We start from the raw sequence: 18,847 nt of genomic DNA, 5'->3' as shown, positions 1-18,847 counted from the left end.
GTTATTGGTTGCTCTATTAAAAGATCCCACAATAATGGTCCAGGCAGTTCTAATTATGTTTTCAAGCAGAAATGGCTAAGACATCTGTAGAGCTGAAAAATCATAGAATTTTCATTTACATTTTTCCTTATATTTCTAAATCTTAGGGACCAGTCTATTTTTTCAAATGCCACATACGGTATTTATATACATTGCTTTTCTCCTGCTCTCAGGTTTTTTTCCTTCTTTTTTGAAAACCACTTTAATTGACCAATCTTGACCAGCCAACCTTATCAGCGTGGTTATTTATCATGAGCCCAAATTACCACATGTCCTTGAAACACACACTGTATGTGAAGAAGGCTGATCTCCTCAGCAGGGTAGCTTAGCACCTGTTCAGCGTCTCTGCATCCCAGAAGCACATGCTCTAAACAATGGAGCTTCCAAACAATTAATATAAGAACATTTTCCAGGGCTAAGCGAAAAGAGCCACTTAGTGTAAAACCGCCACAAAAAGGGGACTTATAAGTGGTCCTATTCATTCCTTTTCTTAAGGAATCATGTATTTATGTGAATCTCACATTTCATGGAACTAAGAGCTCTAAAAAGTCTCTCTTAAAATAGATTTGCACTTTAGAAAAAGGAATTTGTCAGTTGGTTCAGGAAAATTGATAGAATTTTGCACTATATATCTTGAAACTCTTTTTCTCTAGTCCCTTGTCTATTTTTATGAAATATTCATGAATTATATCCACTATGTGAAAGCCATCAACTGCATTTAGGATTCTCAGGCATACGTAAGAATGTAAATGACATATTTTATTTCTTTTTTTCTGTGACAAGCTCTTATGAACATTCCTTTCTCTACTCTAGATCCTTATTGAGAAAGTTAGTGTCGCTTTAGAGTTAGTTTAGAAAATAAATAAAAATGAAATAAAAAATATCTTGGAACTCACTAGTGGTGGTATACTGATATATGATTGATGCAAGATGTTAAATTTCCTGTTTCTAGTCCTTTAAAAGATTGCTAATAATTATCTGAAATACAAACTGGACAGACAAACCCAGATAAGAAAACATAGTTGAATTAATCATACCCAAATTCTGAGAAGAGATATTTTTATTCTCCTCACAAATATTAAATTGAACAGAATATTGTAGCGTTGGTAAATTTCAATTTTATTGTTACATCTTTGGTTGTAAATGATTAGTATTCTGTTTCTTTTATATTAGTACATGTTGTTATTCATAAAGCTTCAGCATATATATACTTTTTTCATTACAAAATATACAATATCCCTATGCTATGATGGAACATTGCCTCAGTTACTATAAATACTGGCAATTTCTATCACATGAAACACTTTGTGATAAGTACTAATTAGCAAAAAGTTCTAGGTTTGCCTGAGAAAAAAACATGTAGCACCCAAGCAAGACACTAGAATTACTTCAGTTTTAACTTTCATTAATGTATTCAGTATGTGAATACTTTCCTACATCACTCAATTTGATCAACATAAAATAAAAAATAATAACAACATACTTACCTTGCTTAAAGTGACTTCTTTTTCACAGACTATCAATGGCACTTAATAAATACAATAGGCACTTAATAAACATAGGTAAACCTTAAAGTGTTTCTTCTACAATTTCAATTATGACTTGAAAAAACAGTTTTGTTTTGTTTTGTTTTTGGTGGTACGCGGGCCTCTCACTGCTATGGCCTCTCCCGTTGCGGAGCACAGGCTCCGGACGCGCAGGCTCAGCGGCCATGGCTCACGGGCCCAGCCGCTCCGCGGCATGTGGGATCTTCCAGGGCCGGGGCACGAACCCGTGTCCCCTGCATCAGCAGGCGGACTCGCAACCACTGCACCACCAGGGAATCCCGAAAAAACAGTTTTTTTAAAACACATAATCATTATGATCTACAAAATGTCTTTCCCTTATCTCCTCATTTTGTTTCCCCTACCCACTTTATTCCCACAGAAGTGTGTAAAATTCTTATCCCTAATAAATGAGTCGTTGTGCCTTTATTTGAGCACATACATTTTGAGACTCTCTGGAGAAAAAGATATTGATACCTGTCACAGTCACAAAGAAGGCAGTGACCTTTCTCTTCCTGAAATTGTCAATTGTGAAATAGTAGTATTGTAAGATGTTTCTGCAAATGAAACCAAGCAGGATCCTATGAGGCCTTCCCATGACAAGCTCTCCCCCATACCCTCTGCTTTAGCTCCTCTCTGAAGTACCTAGATAACAGTACCTGACGCACATTTCCTGAGCTGTTTTAGAGATGTGAAAACCCCCCACCAACTGCAAGGTGTTAACTACTTGATGGCCATGAGCAGTAGGCCCAGGCCTCTAGGAACCGAAGCCTGATAATGTTAATCCCTGTGACATCGACCTGTTACCTCACCATCAGCCAGTCAGAGAACTGTGCATGAGCTGATCACATACCCTGCGACCCCCTCCCTCGCCTGGCTTTTAAAAATGCTTTGCCAAAACCCATCGGGGGACCTTGGGGTTTTTTTAGAGCATTATCCACTCCTCTCCTTGCATGGCCCTGCAATAAACCTTTCTCTGCTCCAAACTGCGACACTTAGGTTTGTTTGGCCTTGCTGTGTGTTGGGCCACACAGGCAATTAACATTTTAACAGAAGCATATATAAAATGAAGGCTCCTTCCTATTTTGTCCCTTTTTTATATGGAAAATGTCTAAATAAATAACTTTTCCCTGGTTGGGCATCAGGGTTATTGTTAGACTTGGGAATTGCTATTTACCAACCTCACCGAAATATTTATCTAATCAAAAAACGTCTTGAATAAAACTCACCAATGGTAAGTTGCAATTTCATTAACGATAGTTACTGAGAAAGGTCAGAAATTTAGGGCTAAATCAAAGAAAGAGGTATACGGATACTACTTAAAAACTGTTTTCACAGTGAAGAAAAAAATACTCCTTTAATTTGTCTCTGGTTACTGAAAGGTTGGCACAGATATCTTCTTCCGTGTTGAAAGTTTAAATAGCTATCACAGCATTTCATAAATTTAAACTTGAATTGAAAAGCTTTTCTTGTCTCCAAAAGAAAAATAGTCACATATTACTTACGTAGTAATTACAGCCTATGCAGCTGCCCTACAAAGCTTTACTATAAATGTGTTAAGCATGAACCACTACACAAACCTTATTCAAATTGCGTTAAATGTTAAGCCAAAGAAATGTCATCCTCCACACCACTCCACACAATTGCTTACACAAGAACAATGGCCATCTCCCTAGTCTGAGACCTAAATAATGTAAAAGAATCAATGTTGTTGATTTAGGCTATGGTTGGTTAAGTCATTACTGTTATTCCTCACCAAGCAAAAAGGTCTCCTTCCCCCTCATTATGCATATGTGAAGCTTATGCTAATGCATACAAATCTAAGAGTGAATAAGCTTCTTTGAAATACCATTTAAAGATTGAGATTTCAAGGAAAAGTACATGGCTTCTATCATGATAAAAGTACTGACCTCAATTTCTACATTGCACTGATCCTTGCTTTAAGCCTTTCTAACATACAATTTAAAGCTTACACAGCATTTCCATTTGCCTAAGACTTTAAAAATATTTAGCTGGTCACACAAAGCACTGTAGTCATATCATGCCAGTAACAGAAGAATAAAGAGGACAAACTTACGAAATGTTTTAAGGAAAGTTGGTAGAGGTATGATTTCGAAAAATTTCAACTTCGTCTTTAGAGGCCTTTATATCAGCCATTCTAAATAGGCAGTTTTAATGCTGTTGTTTGATTTGTATGTATTATTTGAGCTCGGAAGCAAATGAATATGGCAAGATTTGGAGAATATTGTGGCAAACAAAGCTGTCAGGTTTAATGACCTAACACCTAGAGCAATCTGGGAACAAATCAAACTGGGCTTAAGTTGTATTTTACCTTAATTCAAAGACATAGACGCGTTAAAATGTAATACACCCTTACCACTTTCTATTTTCTCAATTTTTGTCAATAGGATCCTATTTAATGATTAAAAATATCAGGATCACCAGGGAGGTAATGTGAATATCATGTAACCCCTGATAATCATGTGACAAAAAGGACACTCTCCGTGACTTTCTTCCTGAAGTCCCAGAAAGCCAGTCTAATCATGAGAAAACACTAGACAATCTCAAGTTTGGGGAACATTCTTAGGATACTTAAGACTTGTCAAGACTTTCATAAAAACAAGGAAAGACTGAGAACCTGTCATAGAACAGAGGAGACTGGGAAAACATGACAACTTAATGCAATATCCCATAATATCCAACTAAAATACCCCAGGTAGGATCCTGGAGAAAAAGGAAGACTGGTGAAATCAAAATAACATATAAACTTTAATTATCATGTATCAGCATTTGTCTATTATGAGTTACAAATCCTTCATATTTGTGTAAGATGCTAACAATAGGGGAAACCAGGTATAGGGTATATGGGAATTCTCTGTACTATCTCTGTAACTTTCTGTAAATCCAAAATTATTCCAAAATGCAAGATTTTTTAATGGACAGGCTTTTAATTTCTACTAATTGAAAATTAATCTTTCTTTACACTAATTTTACAGTATAATTAATCTCTTAGTCTTACATCAACATTTTAAAATTATACACGAAGTGCCCTCAAATTTGTGGAAAGTTTTTGAGTATACACAGAAGATGGACTCCAATACCTCAATTCCATCACCTCTACTTGCTTTTCAACCTAGTTCTCCACTGAGAAAGTTTAAGGAGGCTCACATTCACTAACCTCTCCTAATAACATGCTTTAAAACTAGGTGTCTGACAGCAAAGTGAGAAAAGAAACATAGTCAACTTTCTCTACAATTTATGCCGAAAAGCTAAGCAAAGTAAAATTTTCATTTGTCTCTTTCCTATAGATTGAAAAGAACCTGTCACTATTAAAAAGGTTTGGTCCATTTGAAGCCAGGGCTGTTGATGATGTGACTTTAGAAAGTATAGTATCAGAGACCTAGGGATATGTAAAAATGAGATTTTGAAATGAATGTATAAATTCAGGAAAGAATCGATAGTAGTGCCAGTGAAAGCACAAAAAAACTCAATTTGATTTCTGTGAAAGCATGTTTACTTTCAGTCAGTTGAATGAAACCTAATTTCTTTTTTAGGAAAGAAAATTAGCAAAGAAGCAGGATGTGAAATTTTTTGCAGACCCTGACTGTAGTAGGTGTGATGGCTGTAGTTTCAGAAGGTAGGACTAGGATGAAGTCAAAAGAAATCTTATAGTTAAATACGCTTGTTACATAGAAAAAAAATGTACTTGAATGATTTATTTGATCATAAAAAGGCAAGTCCTGGGAGAATTTAGACTACAAAAAAGTTTTATTTTTATTTTTATAAAAGATGACAAGCATTTCTGGACTTACCCTAGAGAGCTGAGAGATTGGGTTTTGGGTTTGGTGATAAGAATAGAAAAGAGTTGGAAGAGAAGATCCCCATGAAGAAATGGCAAGTGAGAAAGTGACAGGAAGTCCTTAAGTGAAAAATTCCCTGTGTGGATAGTGATGTGTCTCTTCCTTATTGTATTGAATGAGATCCATTGCTTATTGCAGACCCTATAGTCTGCTACACCCAGTAGCCATAGGAACAGAATGGCAGGCCTAGATGGGGCCAGGAGAAGAGAGTGCCTTAGGAATCCTTGATATCGGGGCATAATAGATGGAGTGGAGGGTCAGGCATTTATGTGAAAATTCAATGAAAGAGTGACATCAAAAGCCTGGAGGACTTCAGTATATAAAACAGCAGATATCTGGCTTTCATATATAAAAATCATGTGTGAAAATAACAAACCAGGATATGAGTGTTTGGTGGTACAGTGGAGGTTGTCTTTTTCTTTTATAATTATTCAATGGTTATCTAACAATTTTCCATCCATATGATGTTCTTACCTTCCTCTTGGCAAGTCTGCGTCATCCTTTTTCCACCGCACAGTTGGTTGAGGATCTCCTTGGACCTGACAACGAAACTCTACAGCTTCTTCCTCCAGCACCACCTGATTAATTGGCCTCCTGAGAAATGCGGGTCGTTCTTAGGGAAAAAAAAAAACAAAAAAACAGTAAACGAAATGAATGTTGTGCATACTTCAAGTGCATTATGAAAAAAAGCATAGAAAATATGTGGTTCATTTTTGAGACATAGGTACCTAATTTTATAGCTCAACTGTCTTGATAAGCCCTTACAGACCCAACGTAATTGAATAGGATAAAATATTTTTGGAACACATAAATAACTATGGTTTGCATATAAATCCATACAATCTGTTGGAAAATATTAAATTGATTCTTCTGTGAATTTCTGAGCTAAATCATACGGAACTTGTCATAAAAAACCCTGAACGATGAATTCCAAAGAAACAAGGAAAGAGATGATTATCTTAATCCATTAAAATGACTCAGAGTGGGAAAACTGAAAGTTGAAACTAATGGAAAATATCAAAAAGGAAACAAATATTAATATTCCATCAAGAATGCTAGAGAAAACTAAAAACGTTGTGCTCTCAAGATGAGTATTATCTAAATTTTCTCACTAAGGCGATCCATCTGATAAGGACCCAATACTTCCATGAATATTTTCACTTCATATATGATTTTTTTGTGTCTTAAATTTTAAAAAAATCTGTCAATCTAATTTTTCTTAAATAAAAAACACTATCATTACTAATTATTGTAGACTATTTACTGTCACATACTTTTCTAAGTCTACTTCTAATTATCTTCTCCTAAGTGTTCCAGATACTTGCCCATTTTTATTTACTTAACTTTTCTGTTTGTTTATTTCTCTAGTATTCTGTTTTAGTGTTTCCGTCCTTCAGTCTTTTGTTGTTAATCTGTACCTAGCACTGTTAATCTGCATTCTAACACTCTTCTAAATAAAGCCTGGAAAAAATAAATTCCTGTCCATAAGAATCTTACTAATGAAAAGAAGTATAAAAAAACAAAATGTAGTTTTACATATCTGTAAACACTTCAATCTCTTGTCTAGTTTCCTCTCTTTTTTATAATGATCTGATTCTGATACAGGAAAAATCACCATTAAAATTTTTCTTAGCCCATGTCTCTCAATCATAGGCAAGTCCAATATTGCTACTTATTGAAGTAGGAAGAGAAGTCAAGGAAAAGAAAAATGAAATCCATAGGGAGTTGACACAATTTATGGCCATATGGCCATATTTAGTCACTTAGAACTTTAGTTTCAAACCCAATTTAAGAATGTGAATACAGTGGCACAAAAACTGAAACATATTTAGCAAGAAATCTTTAAGGAAAATAAATCACATCAAATAACATATGCTGAGTATAGACTGGAAGTATATGATTTTACTGACTAAATAAAGACCCATATTTATGAAACAAATGTGTAAGCTACAAAAGCATATTTTACTGCAATAAAGTCAACCATCATTGGTATTCAGAAGGAAGACAACTGCATCTGTCCACAGGGCAGCTGACAGTAGGGATCAAAATTTTCTTTAAACACAGACAGACCTGCACATGCTCAAGTATCTGTACACTGGGGCCCTCAAACCCCAAGCCGTAAAACAAGGCTCATGGACTTTATCATGGAGAGGTTTTATAATGCAGGATTTAGAAATAACCCATATAGACTTGAGGGAAAAGTTTGCTTCAAAACATTTTAGGTGGTCAGAAACAATTAGCAGCTAAGTGTGCCCCTTTGACCACAGAACAAATCTGCAAGTTGGATAGAATTACTTAGTGTTCTCCTTTGACCACTGGACACTGTGTGTTCCAAACTATCTTAGTGCCTGCATAGTTCATATTGAGTTACTGTTTTTGGCAGTATATAGCCAATAGGATCAGTATCTTCTTATGAGTGTTTGGAATATTAACAGAAAAAGATGAGTCATTAGCATAGAAAGCAGGATTGATTTCTTCTTTGCTATCACTTAGGGATATTCATCCAGCTCGTCCAAAAGGTGCAGTAACCCAATATTAAAAGAGATCCAAGCCACTGCTGATATCACTAATGAATGAGAAATCGTGTGTCAGGCTATCCCTCCTGTTCCCTCCGATTTTAAAGGGGGAATTGTCCTAAAACTTGGCATATGGATGAGTAAGCTAAGAGAAGTCTTTCCCTCATCCACTCATTCATTCAGCACATGTTAATGCAGCTTCTCCTATGCCAGGTTTCGAGCTTGGTAGCTGGTGAAGAGCCAGCAGCTTGGTTTCATCAGAAAAGTGGTGAGAGATGAAACTAGTTAGTTGGTAAATGGTGAGACAATGACGGGCCTTCCATACAACGTCAAGGAATGTGAGCTCTGCCCTAAAGGTGATAGAGAGATTTTAACTAAGGAAGCAGCATTTTTAATAAGCATATGAAAACGATCGTGTTGGCAGATCTGTGAAATATGAATTAGAAGAGAATATGAAGCAGTGAATTAGGTCAAACAGTTATTGTAAGAAATTATTTCAGCTTAGAACTGACACAGTGGTTCTAGAGATATGGAAGAGGGAACAGAATGAAGAGATACCAGAACTGGGTGATCAATCAGATGTGGAAGGAAAGTCTAGAAAGATTCTCAAATTTCCATTTGGCACACTGGAACAAAGTGGCAGGTAAGGTATGGATATGGTGAGTGACTGTGTCAATCCTTTCATTGCAGATATGGTAGATATGAAAAAAATGGACCCCTTACACTTAAGCCATTGTTAGCCTTCTGTTACTTGAAGTCAAATGCATTCATAATTAATATGGTAAAGGAGGCTACTTATATTACAGAGAGGAGAAAATAAATATGATTACATCTATAGACATAGAGAACCTGTTGGATTAAAAAAATTCTAAAAAAAGAAGGAATCACAAGAAACTTCTTAAGTATAATGAAGATATTTTATCAGAAACTAAATGCAAAAATTATTCTTTAAAAGTAATATACTAAAGTCATGCCTAATACAATCAGGAACAAAATGGACATGCTGACATTAATAATCAGTAGGAAAAAGAAGGAAAGTGTGAGTATTGGAGAACCAAAAGAGTCATTACTTGCAGACACTCCACAATACAAATAATACAGAACAGTAACTTCGATCATTAATAACTGCGACAAAAGATAAGAACAACACAGGATCATTGCAGCAATGCTGGCAGTATTGGAAAATCGGGGATTTTAAGATAAATTGTGGCAAAATCATACCTTGGGATGTTAATGCTATCTCTGTATCTATCTCTCTAACGTGGAAAATTTTCATGGCATGATGCTGACTACAAAGTAAATTGCATACGAGTATATAGATTAGTTCCACTACCTTGGGATGTTAATGCTATCTCTGTATCTATCTCTCTAACATGGAAATTTTTCATGGCATGATGCTGACTACAAAGTAAATTGCATAAGAGTATATAGATTAGTTCCACTAAAATACACATGAATATCTTCAGGCAAAGTTATTGTATGTTTCCTTTAACATGCCACCAGTCACAAAATTGCAACATATGAGTATAATTAATTCAAAGAGCAAACTTTGAAAGAGTTGCCACAAAACTAAAATTGTCTCTTCGTTCAGAGCACACCATTAGGGTCCTTGAGGATTTTTTTGGTTATCATACCTGTTCTAAGTCCCACTGTTTTGTATGGAGACACGTGGAAGCCCCTGATTTACAGCTTCAAGAAGGAAGAAAGTTATGGGGTTCCCTGCTGCTGTTCTGATGAACTCAGTAGGGGTGGAGAACTTTGCAAGGAACTTTGTCTATTCTCTTCTGCCCTCAAGCAGAGTTTAGTTGCCTAGCAACTAGATAACCACAGGAGACTATGTGGTATAGAATTTTTGGAAGCCTAACATTGGTTTATGGTGGAAAATGCAATTCAATTGATAAAACAAAAATGGACAATGCAAAGAATAACCCAGAAGAAAGTCATTTGCATATACATGGCACATCAGAAAGGGTTTTATACCTGAATGTACCTGAGGTTGTGCCTTCCAACAAAGTAGCATTGAAATTTACCGATTCATTGGAATTTGGTCACAACTTTTAAAATATTGTTCTGAGAATTTCCATAGCACCTGTTGCAGCAATTATCTCTAAATTGTGTTATTCATTATTTCAGTTGTTTTCTGCTAATTATATTAAGTTCATCTTCTACTTTGTAATTTTAACAGCCCACAAAAAAACAGTATGTTAAAAACTGTAGGTTTGCTTAACATTTATTTAGATGGAAAGACAGTTTTGGGTAGGAATTATTTTCAGTTTACTTAACTAGACTTTATTTCCAGAAAATCTGAGAATCAAAAATATGAGTGTTAAAGACTAAATAAGTTATACAGGCAGAAATGTATTTTTAAATGCTTTGCCTTTGCAGGGGCTACTGCTACCATAGCCAAACACAAAACCACACCCCTTTCAGACGCAAATTACAAAACTTACAAGGAATTATATTGGGGTTTATTGTTTTGTGTCAAAATCATCTGCAAATAATGTAGTTAGAAGGATTAGAAAGTAAGATGACAAGAGAAGCATCCAGCAAGTCGATAATTGACCACATTCAATACCCATTAATGCCCCGTGAAGTTTGTACTCCATGAAGCTCTGGACAACTACAATAAATATACATGAAACATCTTGAATTACTGACTAACAAGCAAACCAAATTTTAAGGCATGTCAAAATAAGGTCACTGATTTTTCTATGTTGTTACCTTATGGCTGATCACACACTGAAACACGGGTAGACATCTCAAGGGCTATTTGCTGAAGGTTTATCAATGAGATTAGAGTCCCTCTGAATGGCCTGGTCCTTAATTGTATAGCCATTGCGTGATCAGAGGCAATGTCTTTGCCAATGCAATTAACATTTTTTTTATTGTGAGATTAACTGGATTTGAATCACCTGCATAGTTTGCTTATAAGGTTAATCTCTCTTGAGATAGCAGTGTTCTTTGGCAGCGTGGTACTATGTAAACTACAGGTCTCAAGTAGCCAGGTTAGTTTAGTTCCAAATTGGCATTGTGGAAAACCCAGCTTTGTATGTAACGGTAATAAAATCAAATGCCGAGTCTCCTTGTGGTTACGTCAATAATACTCAGAAAGCAAAATATTCACTTCAACCCCAAAACCATAAATCTGAAATGTGGTTGCATAATATCTCTTAACTTTCTTACTTACACGCTACAATGAAGGAAATTAAGTGTCCAGAGAACAAATTTCTTTCAACTGTATTCAGTCATTGACTATGGCTGTAAAATTGGCAAAGACTATGCTGTGACAGCTATTACTAGGACAACCTTAACAATTTAAAAATAAACTTTGCTTGACATTATAAAAGTAGCATTATGGCAATAATTATACAGGTAGAGTCCTTTAAGTCCTCTAAGACCAAAGCTATGCAGTAAAAGCACATGAGACCTAACCACTGCTTGTAAATCTTATAACTTCAGTTGACCCAGAAGGATCCGCCACCCAGTAGTGTCTATTAAACTGGAAAGTGAGATGGCTAGTCGTAGTATGTCTCCTTTTTTAAATGGGTATGTGTGAAGGGCAGGGGGTTATGATAGCCATTGAATGCGAATTACTGTGCCCTTCCAATATAGACTGGATGATAATGATCAGTCTGCCTGACTGTGATTAAATAAATCCTTGCTGCACTAATTTCTCTTCTTGCCAAGAATTTTCTTTGTCTGAAAGAAACCATCCTGCGAAGCAAAAGCAAACATAGGTAAATATTCTCAGAGGGAAAAGAATGCCTTTCTCACCATGCTTTAGAGGCAAAATTTCGTGTTATTGCTGATATGACATGAGAGTCATACTGAAAGCAGGGGACCTGTCTATTCATTTCCCTAATCTATTTGAACACTCAGAGCCTGGCACATAGTAGGTGTTCAAAAGATATTTATTAAATAAGTGAACAAATGAGAAATATTTTGCTGTTTTAAAGTTTGCAAGTTAATATTATTTAAAAGAACTAAATTGCTCTTAACAATCACCTTGATTTTAATAACACCTTATGTTTTAAATTCTTAAATGAAGGCCACAAGTTATCAATAACACACAGATATTTCCTAAGGTTTGGTTCTGAGATTTCTTCCCTCATAGCTTTGTCTCACAGTATCTCAACTACACTCAGGCCATCAACTATTATCTCTCACTCAATAACTGAATATCAATATAACCAGACCCAACCTCTATCCTCATCCCGAAGAAGATAGTCATTTGAAGAAAGCCTCCAGTGTAAAAGACAGAACAATGCAGGTGAGAGGTCGGGGAAAGGAACTTGAAAGAAAAGGAGGCATGCATCATGAGAAAATTTTATTTAAAAAAAAAAGAATATTGTTAAAATCCTGAGATGCAAGATAAGTTAAAACATCCATGAAATAAGAACAAGATGCTATAAATAAGGAATAGTTCAAGAAAAGAAAGATCTAGGAGATTTAACATCTCATTAATGAATTTATGCTCGACAGAGAAATGGAATAGAAAAAATGGACAGTATATTTCATTGACTTGTTTGAATAGAGTGTTTTTAGATTGAGATTGCTCAGTAAGTGTCCAACCAGTAAAAGAAAAAGTGCCAAAATGAGGCATGGTATTGAAACATTTCAGAAGCATGGGATAAAGAAAAGGTACTCAGTAAAGTTTGGAAAGAGAAAAAAAAAGGAAAATGATCGCATAGGGATCAAAAGTACAGTAGACTCCTCAACAGTAACGATGGAAGCAAAATGATATTGAAGTGGCGACCTTAATATTTCGAGCAAAAATATTTTTTTAAACTTGAATTCTATAACCAGCCGCAGTATCCATTAAGTTTTGGATTGAATAAAGATAGTTTGGTCTGGAATGTGCTCTAGGCTCTAGTCAAGGAGAAATCAGGAGAGAAACACTGTTCTGAATATAGGAGTTAAACAAGGAAAAAAAACCAACAGGATATAGGAAACAGGGAATCCAGCATCAAAGGAAAGGGAAGAGGAATATCAGAATGAAGTTTCTGGGGTAGATCTAAATAGAATCCAGCCTGGTTGGACTGGGCAGAAGTCTGATGCCTCCAGGATCGCTGTAGCAAGAGTAGACTTAATAGCTAAATAGAATTTAGAGAATTTTAAACCTTCTGTTGAAGATTTCAAGAAGAATTCATGACAGGCATAGATAAACATAAGTAAAAGGAAAAATGGATTTATTATTAATTCAAAGAAGACCAAATACAGTGCCAGAAAAGTAATGCCATTATAATAGCATAACACTTAGTTCACAGTCAATATTTACAAGGTTATAATAACTTAAATTCTAAATATTAATATAGTCAATGTTTCTAAAGGCAATATACTGAAAAGACAAAGAAGGGAAAAGACAAAAAGAAGGGAAAGTACAGGTGAGAAGTTGGGGAAGGGAGTATAAGTGGGCCAAATCATCATCTTCCAAAATAAGAAGTTAAAATGTATAAAATTGCAGAATAAGCACATAGAAATATGGAAATAAATCCCAGAAGAAAAAGATAAAACAAGCTTACAGGAATGTTCAAAGATGAGAAATGTGTGTGTGTGTGTGTGTGTGTGTGTGTGTGTGTGTGTGTGTGTTGGGAGGAGGGAAGGTTGCAAGCTCTTTCTGTATTTCATCATAAGTTTTGCAATACTTCTAATGTCTATTAGAAATGCAACACAGAAAATCTTTTTTCATGTATTACTTTTACAAACATCTAAAAATCATTAGGAAACAATTCTTATTTTTAGTTGCTTTTTAATGATAGTTAAATTCTAGATAACAGATATCCCAAACCTACCCATAACTGGAAATTTAATTATGTACTTCAACTCTAGTTTCTCTGTCTTCAGGATCTCTAGAATTTAATTAACATATGTAAATTGCTACAAAGTATTCTTTATGAAGACATCTAGACTGTGCCATAAATTTTAGTATCCTTCTGCACTGTGATGCCTACTTCTAAGTTTTAGATTTGGTACTGCCACTTAACTAGGATGCTACTTTATGGTCAGCAAATATTAAAGAAGAACAAACAGCATAAATGATTCAGAGAGTATGGCAGAGTAACATTTTGAAAATTAAGTCACACTGATTAAGACTTTTCCTAAAGCACAGATTTTTAAAGCATAATTTGCAATTTTCAAACTAAAAAATTTCTAAGTCCAATCCCACTTATTAAAGAGTCAAAATACTTGCAGATGGCTATTGTATTGGTAAAGACCCTTTAACCTTTTCATTGGTTTCCTTGCCATTATAAGTGAATTCTATTTTTGAACAATTAAATATCATCAGTTACATTTTCTGTATTATATATCTTAAAGATGGAGTTGCAAAGGACATTTAAAAACTTTCATTTAAAAGCTGGAAGAGTACAGAGTTGTCATAGTAGCCAGAGCTTTAAAGGCAGAAGTGTTGCTACATGAAAATAGAATTGAGAGAGGAGAGGTAAACTGTCACTAACCAGTTTTACATTTATAAACCTCCCACCAGAGACAGAATATCTAACAACGATGAAATACAGATAGGTTTACTAGAAAACATTTTCTGGATATAGAGTGTGAAAATAAACTAAAGAAGGCCTCATTATACATAGCGCACTAGTTATTTTATTTTCTCTAAGAATTGGGGAATCAAGGTACAGGAGGGGGTCTTTCCCATGCAATACTTGTCATAATCTTGATTTAGACCATCACTACTCTTTTTATGTTTTATTTCTAGGTTTGGATGTTGTTTTCTTATCAATTATGGAATTTTAGTTTTTCCCTCAACTTAATATTTTACTTAGGTCAGTTCTAACTAGTTTACACCATGAGATAAATGTTTCTCAGCTTCCTAAACAAATTGTTCCAGAAGAACTGCCTGTAGACAAATTCAATCTTTTTGGTTTATAGCTACTTTCAAAATAATTTAGAAGTCCCCCTTGTAACTCCTGACATATTTAGGGATATCCTTCAGTTCTCATCATGTTTTTAGAGAAAGTAGGGTGAATATTTCATAACACAAGTCACATTTGGTAAGTCTAATTGCTTGGGTAATAACACTAAACCCTTTCAATTTTCTTCTGAAGGCAATATATACTGCTGTAATGAAACATTTTTCTGTTCCAAAGCTGGTGGTAGCTACAGAAGAACAGAGATGAGTGTTTCTTTAAATAGAATAGCTGTACTTGTGGGTTTTCAATGCTAATGTTCAGTGACCGCTAATTTCATATCTTAGCAGGCAAAACTGTATTTTATTCATTACGGAGTGAAGCACATTTTGAGACTCTTATAGATAGATAACTGCATGAAATGTAAGGGCAAACTGATATTGTCTGAGCTCTCTGCAGGACAGAAATTTACATGCATACTTTGAACAGTTTTATTTTTACTGTTCAATTCCTTTAATGAATTATGGGATCCTGGTTTTGTCATTTGGGACTTCAAGCTGCTTAGTATCCACAAGGAGTATTACCAGAGATTACCTGATACTCAGAGCAATTGAAAAGAGAGGCCTGCCCTCTAGTACATATTCATAAACCACACCTAACACTCTAAATGTAATGGAAACCATAATATGGCTCTCTTTTGCATCGCAGCACGGGATCCCATTATACCATGGGTGGCACATCCCAAACTGCAAAAGAAGTTTCTTTAGGGACGTATGCCAGATTCTGATGCTACCTCAGTGTGTTCTGGAGTAACGACATAGGATCTTATCATACCATGCACAGATTCAGAAGATTATTTTACTGGCACACACAAAAAAGTAATTTGAAATTCACAATTATCTCTTGCATTTAAAAAGAAATAATAATATCTGCAATAGTGACTCTTTTATTCAAATATATATATAGAGAGATAGATATACACATGCATCTATATATGTGTGTGTATATACATATGTGTATGTGTTTGTGAGTGCGTTTGTGAGTATACATATATATTTCCATACAGATACTTGAATGGGACTTCAATGGGACTTCAATGTCATCTAAAGGAATGTTTCATTTTGCAGCATCTTTAGGATCCCCATTTTCCCCAATTTTCTGCCATTGTATTTCTCTTTCAATTTTCCACAGCTGCCCTGTAGCATTTTCCTTACTTTCGTTTAATTGGCCGTCTTTACTACCTCCAATTTTCTCCTTCCTAGTGCTTTCTCCACTATTTCTGTGATACAGATCTAATCATGTTTTCACTAACTAATTGAATTACTCCAACTAAAGAGTCCTTTGGTTTTTAAGTTGAAGAAACATGAATATTATAGCAAAATAGTTGATCAATTTTTTTCTAATTCTGATTGTGTGTGTATAACTAGCAAGCTAGTCTTTTCATCATGGGGTAAAACTGCAAATAGCTCAATCTGAAATTTTTTAAATTAGAAAACAAGTGAAATGGCTATACACTGCACTCTCTAATTTTTAAAAACCTTACCCTGTGTCATGCACATAATAAGTACTTCATAAATGCATCACAATGGAATGAGTGATAAACTTTAAATGTATATAATCTCTCAAATAGATTTTGAGAAAGGACAGGTTTTTACATCCTGATGAAAGGCAAAATCCTATAAATATATATGAATAAAGTAGGTAAATTAATGTTTCAAAAGTTTAATTTTCTTCACATCAAAGATTTCATCTGAAAGACAGAACCAGAAAACAAGACAATTCTAGTCTATTGAGCTCACCACAAGTCATAAGTAACTGTCTCTGTATGGCCTGGTGTTTGGTATTAGCAAAAATATTTAAAGGAAAAGGAAAAGTAGGTAGTAAATAGCAATTTATAATCTAAAAGAGAGTTTTACCAAAGACAGTCAGCTCTGCTGGATCACTGTCTCTTTCTCCCACCATATTGGTGCCAACACAGGTATACATCCCTGCATCACTTTTCCTGGTATTGGAGATCATTAGTTTTCCACCACGGATCTGTTAAAATCGAAAAAAAAGAAAATGGAAAGGAAAAGAAACAGAGAAAGAAAGGTCACTAATAAATAATTTTAAATAGTTAAGCACATTTTTTTTTCTCTAAAAGAAATAGCTGTGTGTCTAAGACACAAAACTCTCCCACTATTTTGGCATCTGCATGTGTACTTTCTTCTCTTAAATTCACCCTCAATATAAGCCTCCATATTCCCTTTCTAGAGAATGCTTCTTTAAGGCAGTCTTCCTCTCTCTTGCCTGGTCCTATTTTGAATCTTGTGACTGCCCCCATTAAACCACAGTGCAGTGGTTGGTCTTCACTCTGAGATTCTGTTGAATGAATTTCTATTGACATTTGTCATCAGAACGAAGTACTAGATATCTGCTTTGGATAATATAATGAAATCTAATTGACTCAGAAGAATTCAGTGAGTATTTGTTGAGTACCTCTATGGGCTGGGTGGTGTTCTAGGACTTTGAGATTCAATAGTCAACCAAATAGTAAAAATCTCTGCTTTCATGGAGTTTACATTTCAATTGTTAGTATTAAAATTATCTTTGCCTCATCTTAACTGTATTTATGAGATAATTTTTGAAGAGGAGGTCAGGTTGAATAAAAACAAATTTTTTTTTTGAATGATGAGTATGACTTGGTACAAACCATTGGCTTCTAATATGTGGTCCCTAAATGTTTCTTAAATGAGAAGCATTTTTGTTTGAAAAAGCAAATGTAATAATGTTAAAATGTCTGTTAGTTAAAGGGTACATTAAAGCAGAATAAGGTTTTCAGTAAGTGAATCATCAACTTATAGCTTCTTTTCCAATTAAAAAAGTTTTTATTATTTATCTAGTTCAACAATCTTAACTTCACAACGACTGAATGTTCTTAAAGAGATATGAGATAAGAATACGCTGGTTTCCCCCTTTAATTTTAATGTCACAGGCAGACAAAACTCAGGTAGGTACGTTTTCATCAGACTTATTCGGGCTCTAAAACTAGCCATGTCATAGAAAGGGATTTTCCACATTTTTTTTTTTTTTTTTTTTACTTAGGAAGAAAACATAGTCAACCTATTCTCAACTGTATGCAGTAGAGCACAATAAATGATAGGTTTAAACCACGGAGGCCATTTCTCCTTCCCCCGAAGCTGAGTGTGACAATATGATTTGATTTGATTTGACCAGTGGAACTAAAGCAACATTTCACCGGAAGAAAGGCACTCGCATATAGGGACTTGCCTTCTCTTGCTGCAGTTGAGAACCCTGAGACCAGTATGAGAACCAGCCCGAGCTAGCCTGCTGCAAAGTGAGAGGCCGTGAGGAGAACCAAGATGGCCAGCTGAGAGACAGTCAATGGCCAGCCATGTGAGTAAAGTTATCCTCGACCATCCCAGCTGCCAGCACATGTTCAAACAAGCCACAGAAGCATGAGAAAGCCTAGCAAAGATCGACCAAGCTAGCCCAGAGCAAAGAACTGTCAGCTTACCCCCAGAATCATAGTGTAAATGCAATGGTTATTATAAATCACAGTATTTGGGGCTGATTTGTTACAAAGCAAAAGCTAAATGATTACAAACATGGAAAAGAAGATCTTGAACAGGAGCACATTTTCAATAAGTTTGGTACCCGAGCACAGACCACTGGGAACCAAATTATCTTTCACTGTAGATCCTCACAGTGTCAACAGTTCAAGCCAGAATCATATGGAATATGTTGTGATCTCTTGCATGGCCTCTCTCGTCCTGTGTTATGATGTAATCACAATGTACACATAAGAATAAAACCTCATTTATAAGATATTTTTAAAGAGAATAGACACCCAGAAAATATGGACTTTTTGATAGAAATGGTACATTTGTTTTGTTGAGACCTTATTTTAAATAAAGTATATTAATTCTCAGTTATTGTATAAAATGTGTACTGAGTATAAAAATTATACTAAGAGGGCTTCCCTGGTGGCGCAGTGCTTGAGAGTCCGCCTGCCGATGCAGGAG

At 35.2% G+C, this 18,847-nt stretch overlaps 1 protein-coding gene across 4 annotated transcripts in view; it reads right to left on the bottom strand.

Moving 5' to 3' along the window:
- ROBO2 (roundabout guidance receptor 2) overlaps positions 1-18,847 on the bottom strand; it is a 166,044-nt gene that overhangs the window by 145,875 nt on the left and 1,322 nt on the right. For all 4 annotated transcript variants that reach the window (XM_007450294.1, XM_007450291.1, XM_007450292.1 and 1 more), the window contains exons 2-3: positions 16,739-16,859; positions 5,918-6,056 (exon numbers count right to left, since the gene is read on the bottom strand). Coding sequence is in view for 3 of the 4 variants with exons in the window: in XM_007450291.1 (XP_007450353.1) it covers positions 5,918-6,056; positions 16,739-16,841 (242 nt within the window). In the remaining variant the exon portion in view is untranslated. The remainder of the gene's footprint in view (positions 1-5,917; positions 6,057-16,738; positions 16,860-18,847) is intronic.

This window comes from Lipotes vexillifer, unplaced genomic scaffold (assembly GCF_000442215.2).
Source record: "Lipotes vexillifer unplaced genomic scaffold, Lipotes_vexillifer_v1.1 scaffold1931, whole genome shotgun sequence".
Classification (NCBI taxonomy): Eukaryota; Metazoa; Chordata; class Mammalia; order Artiodactyla; family Lipotidae; genus Lipotes; species Lipotes vexillifer.
Note: the sequence above shows the minus strand (reverse complement) of the source record. Positions and strands in the feature narration are given on the sequence as shown.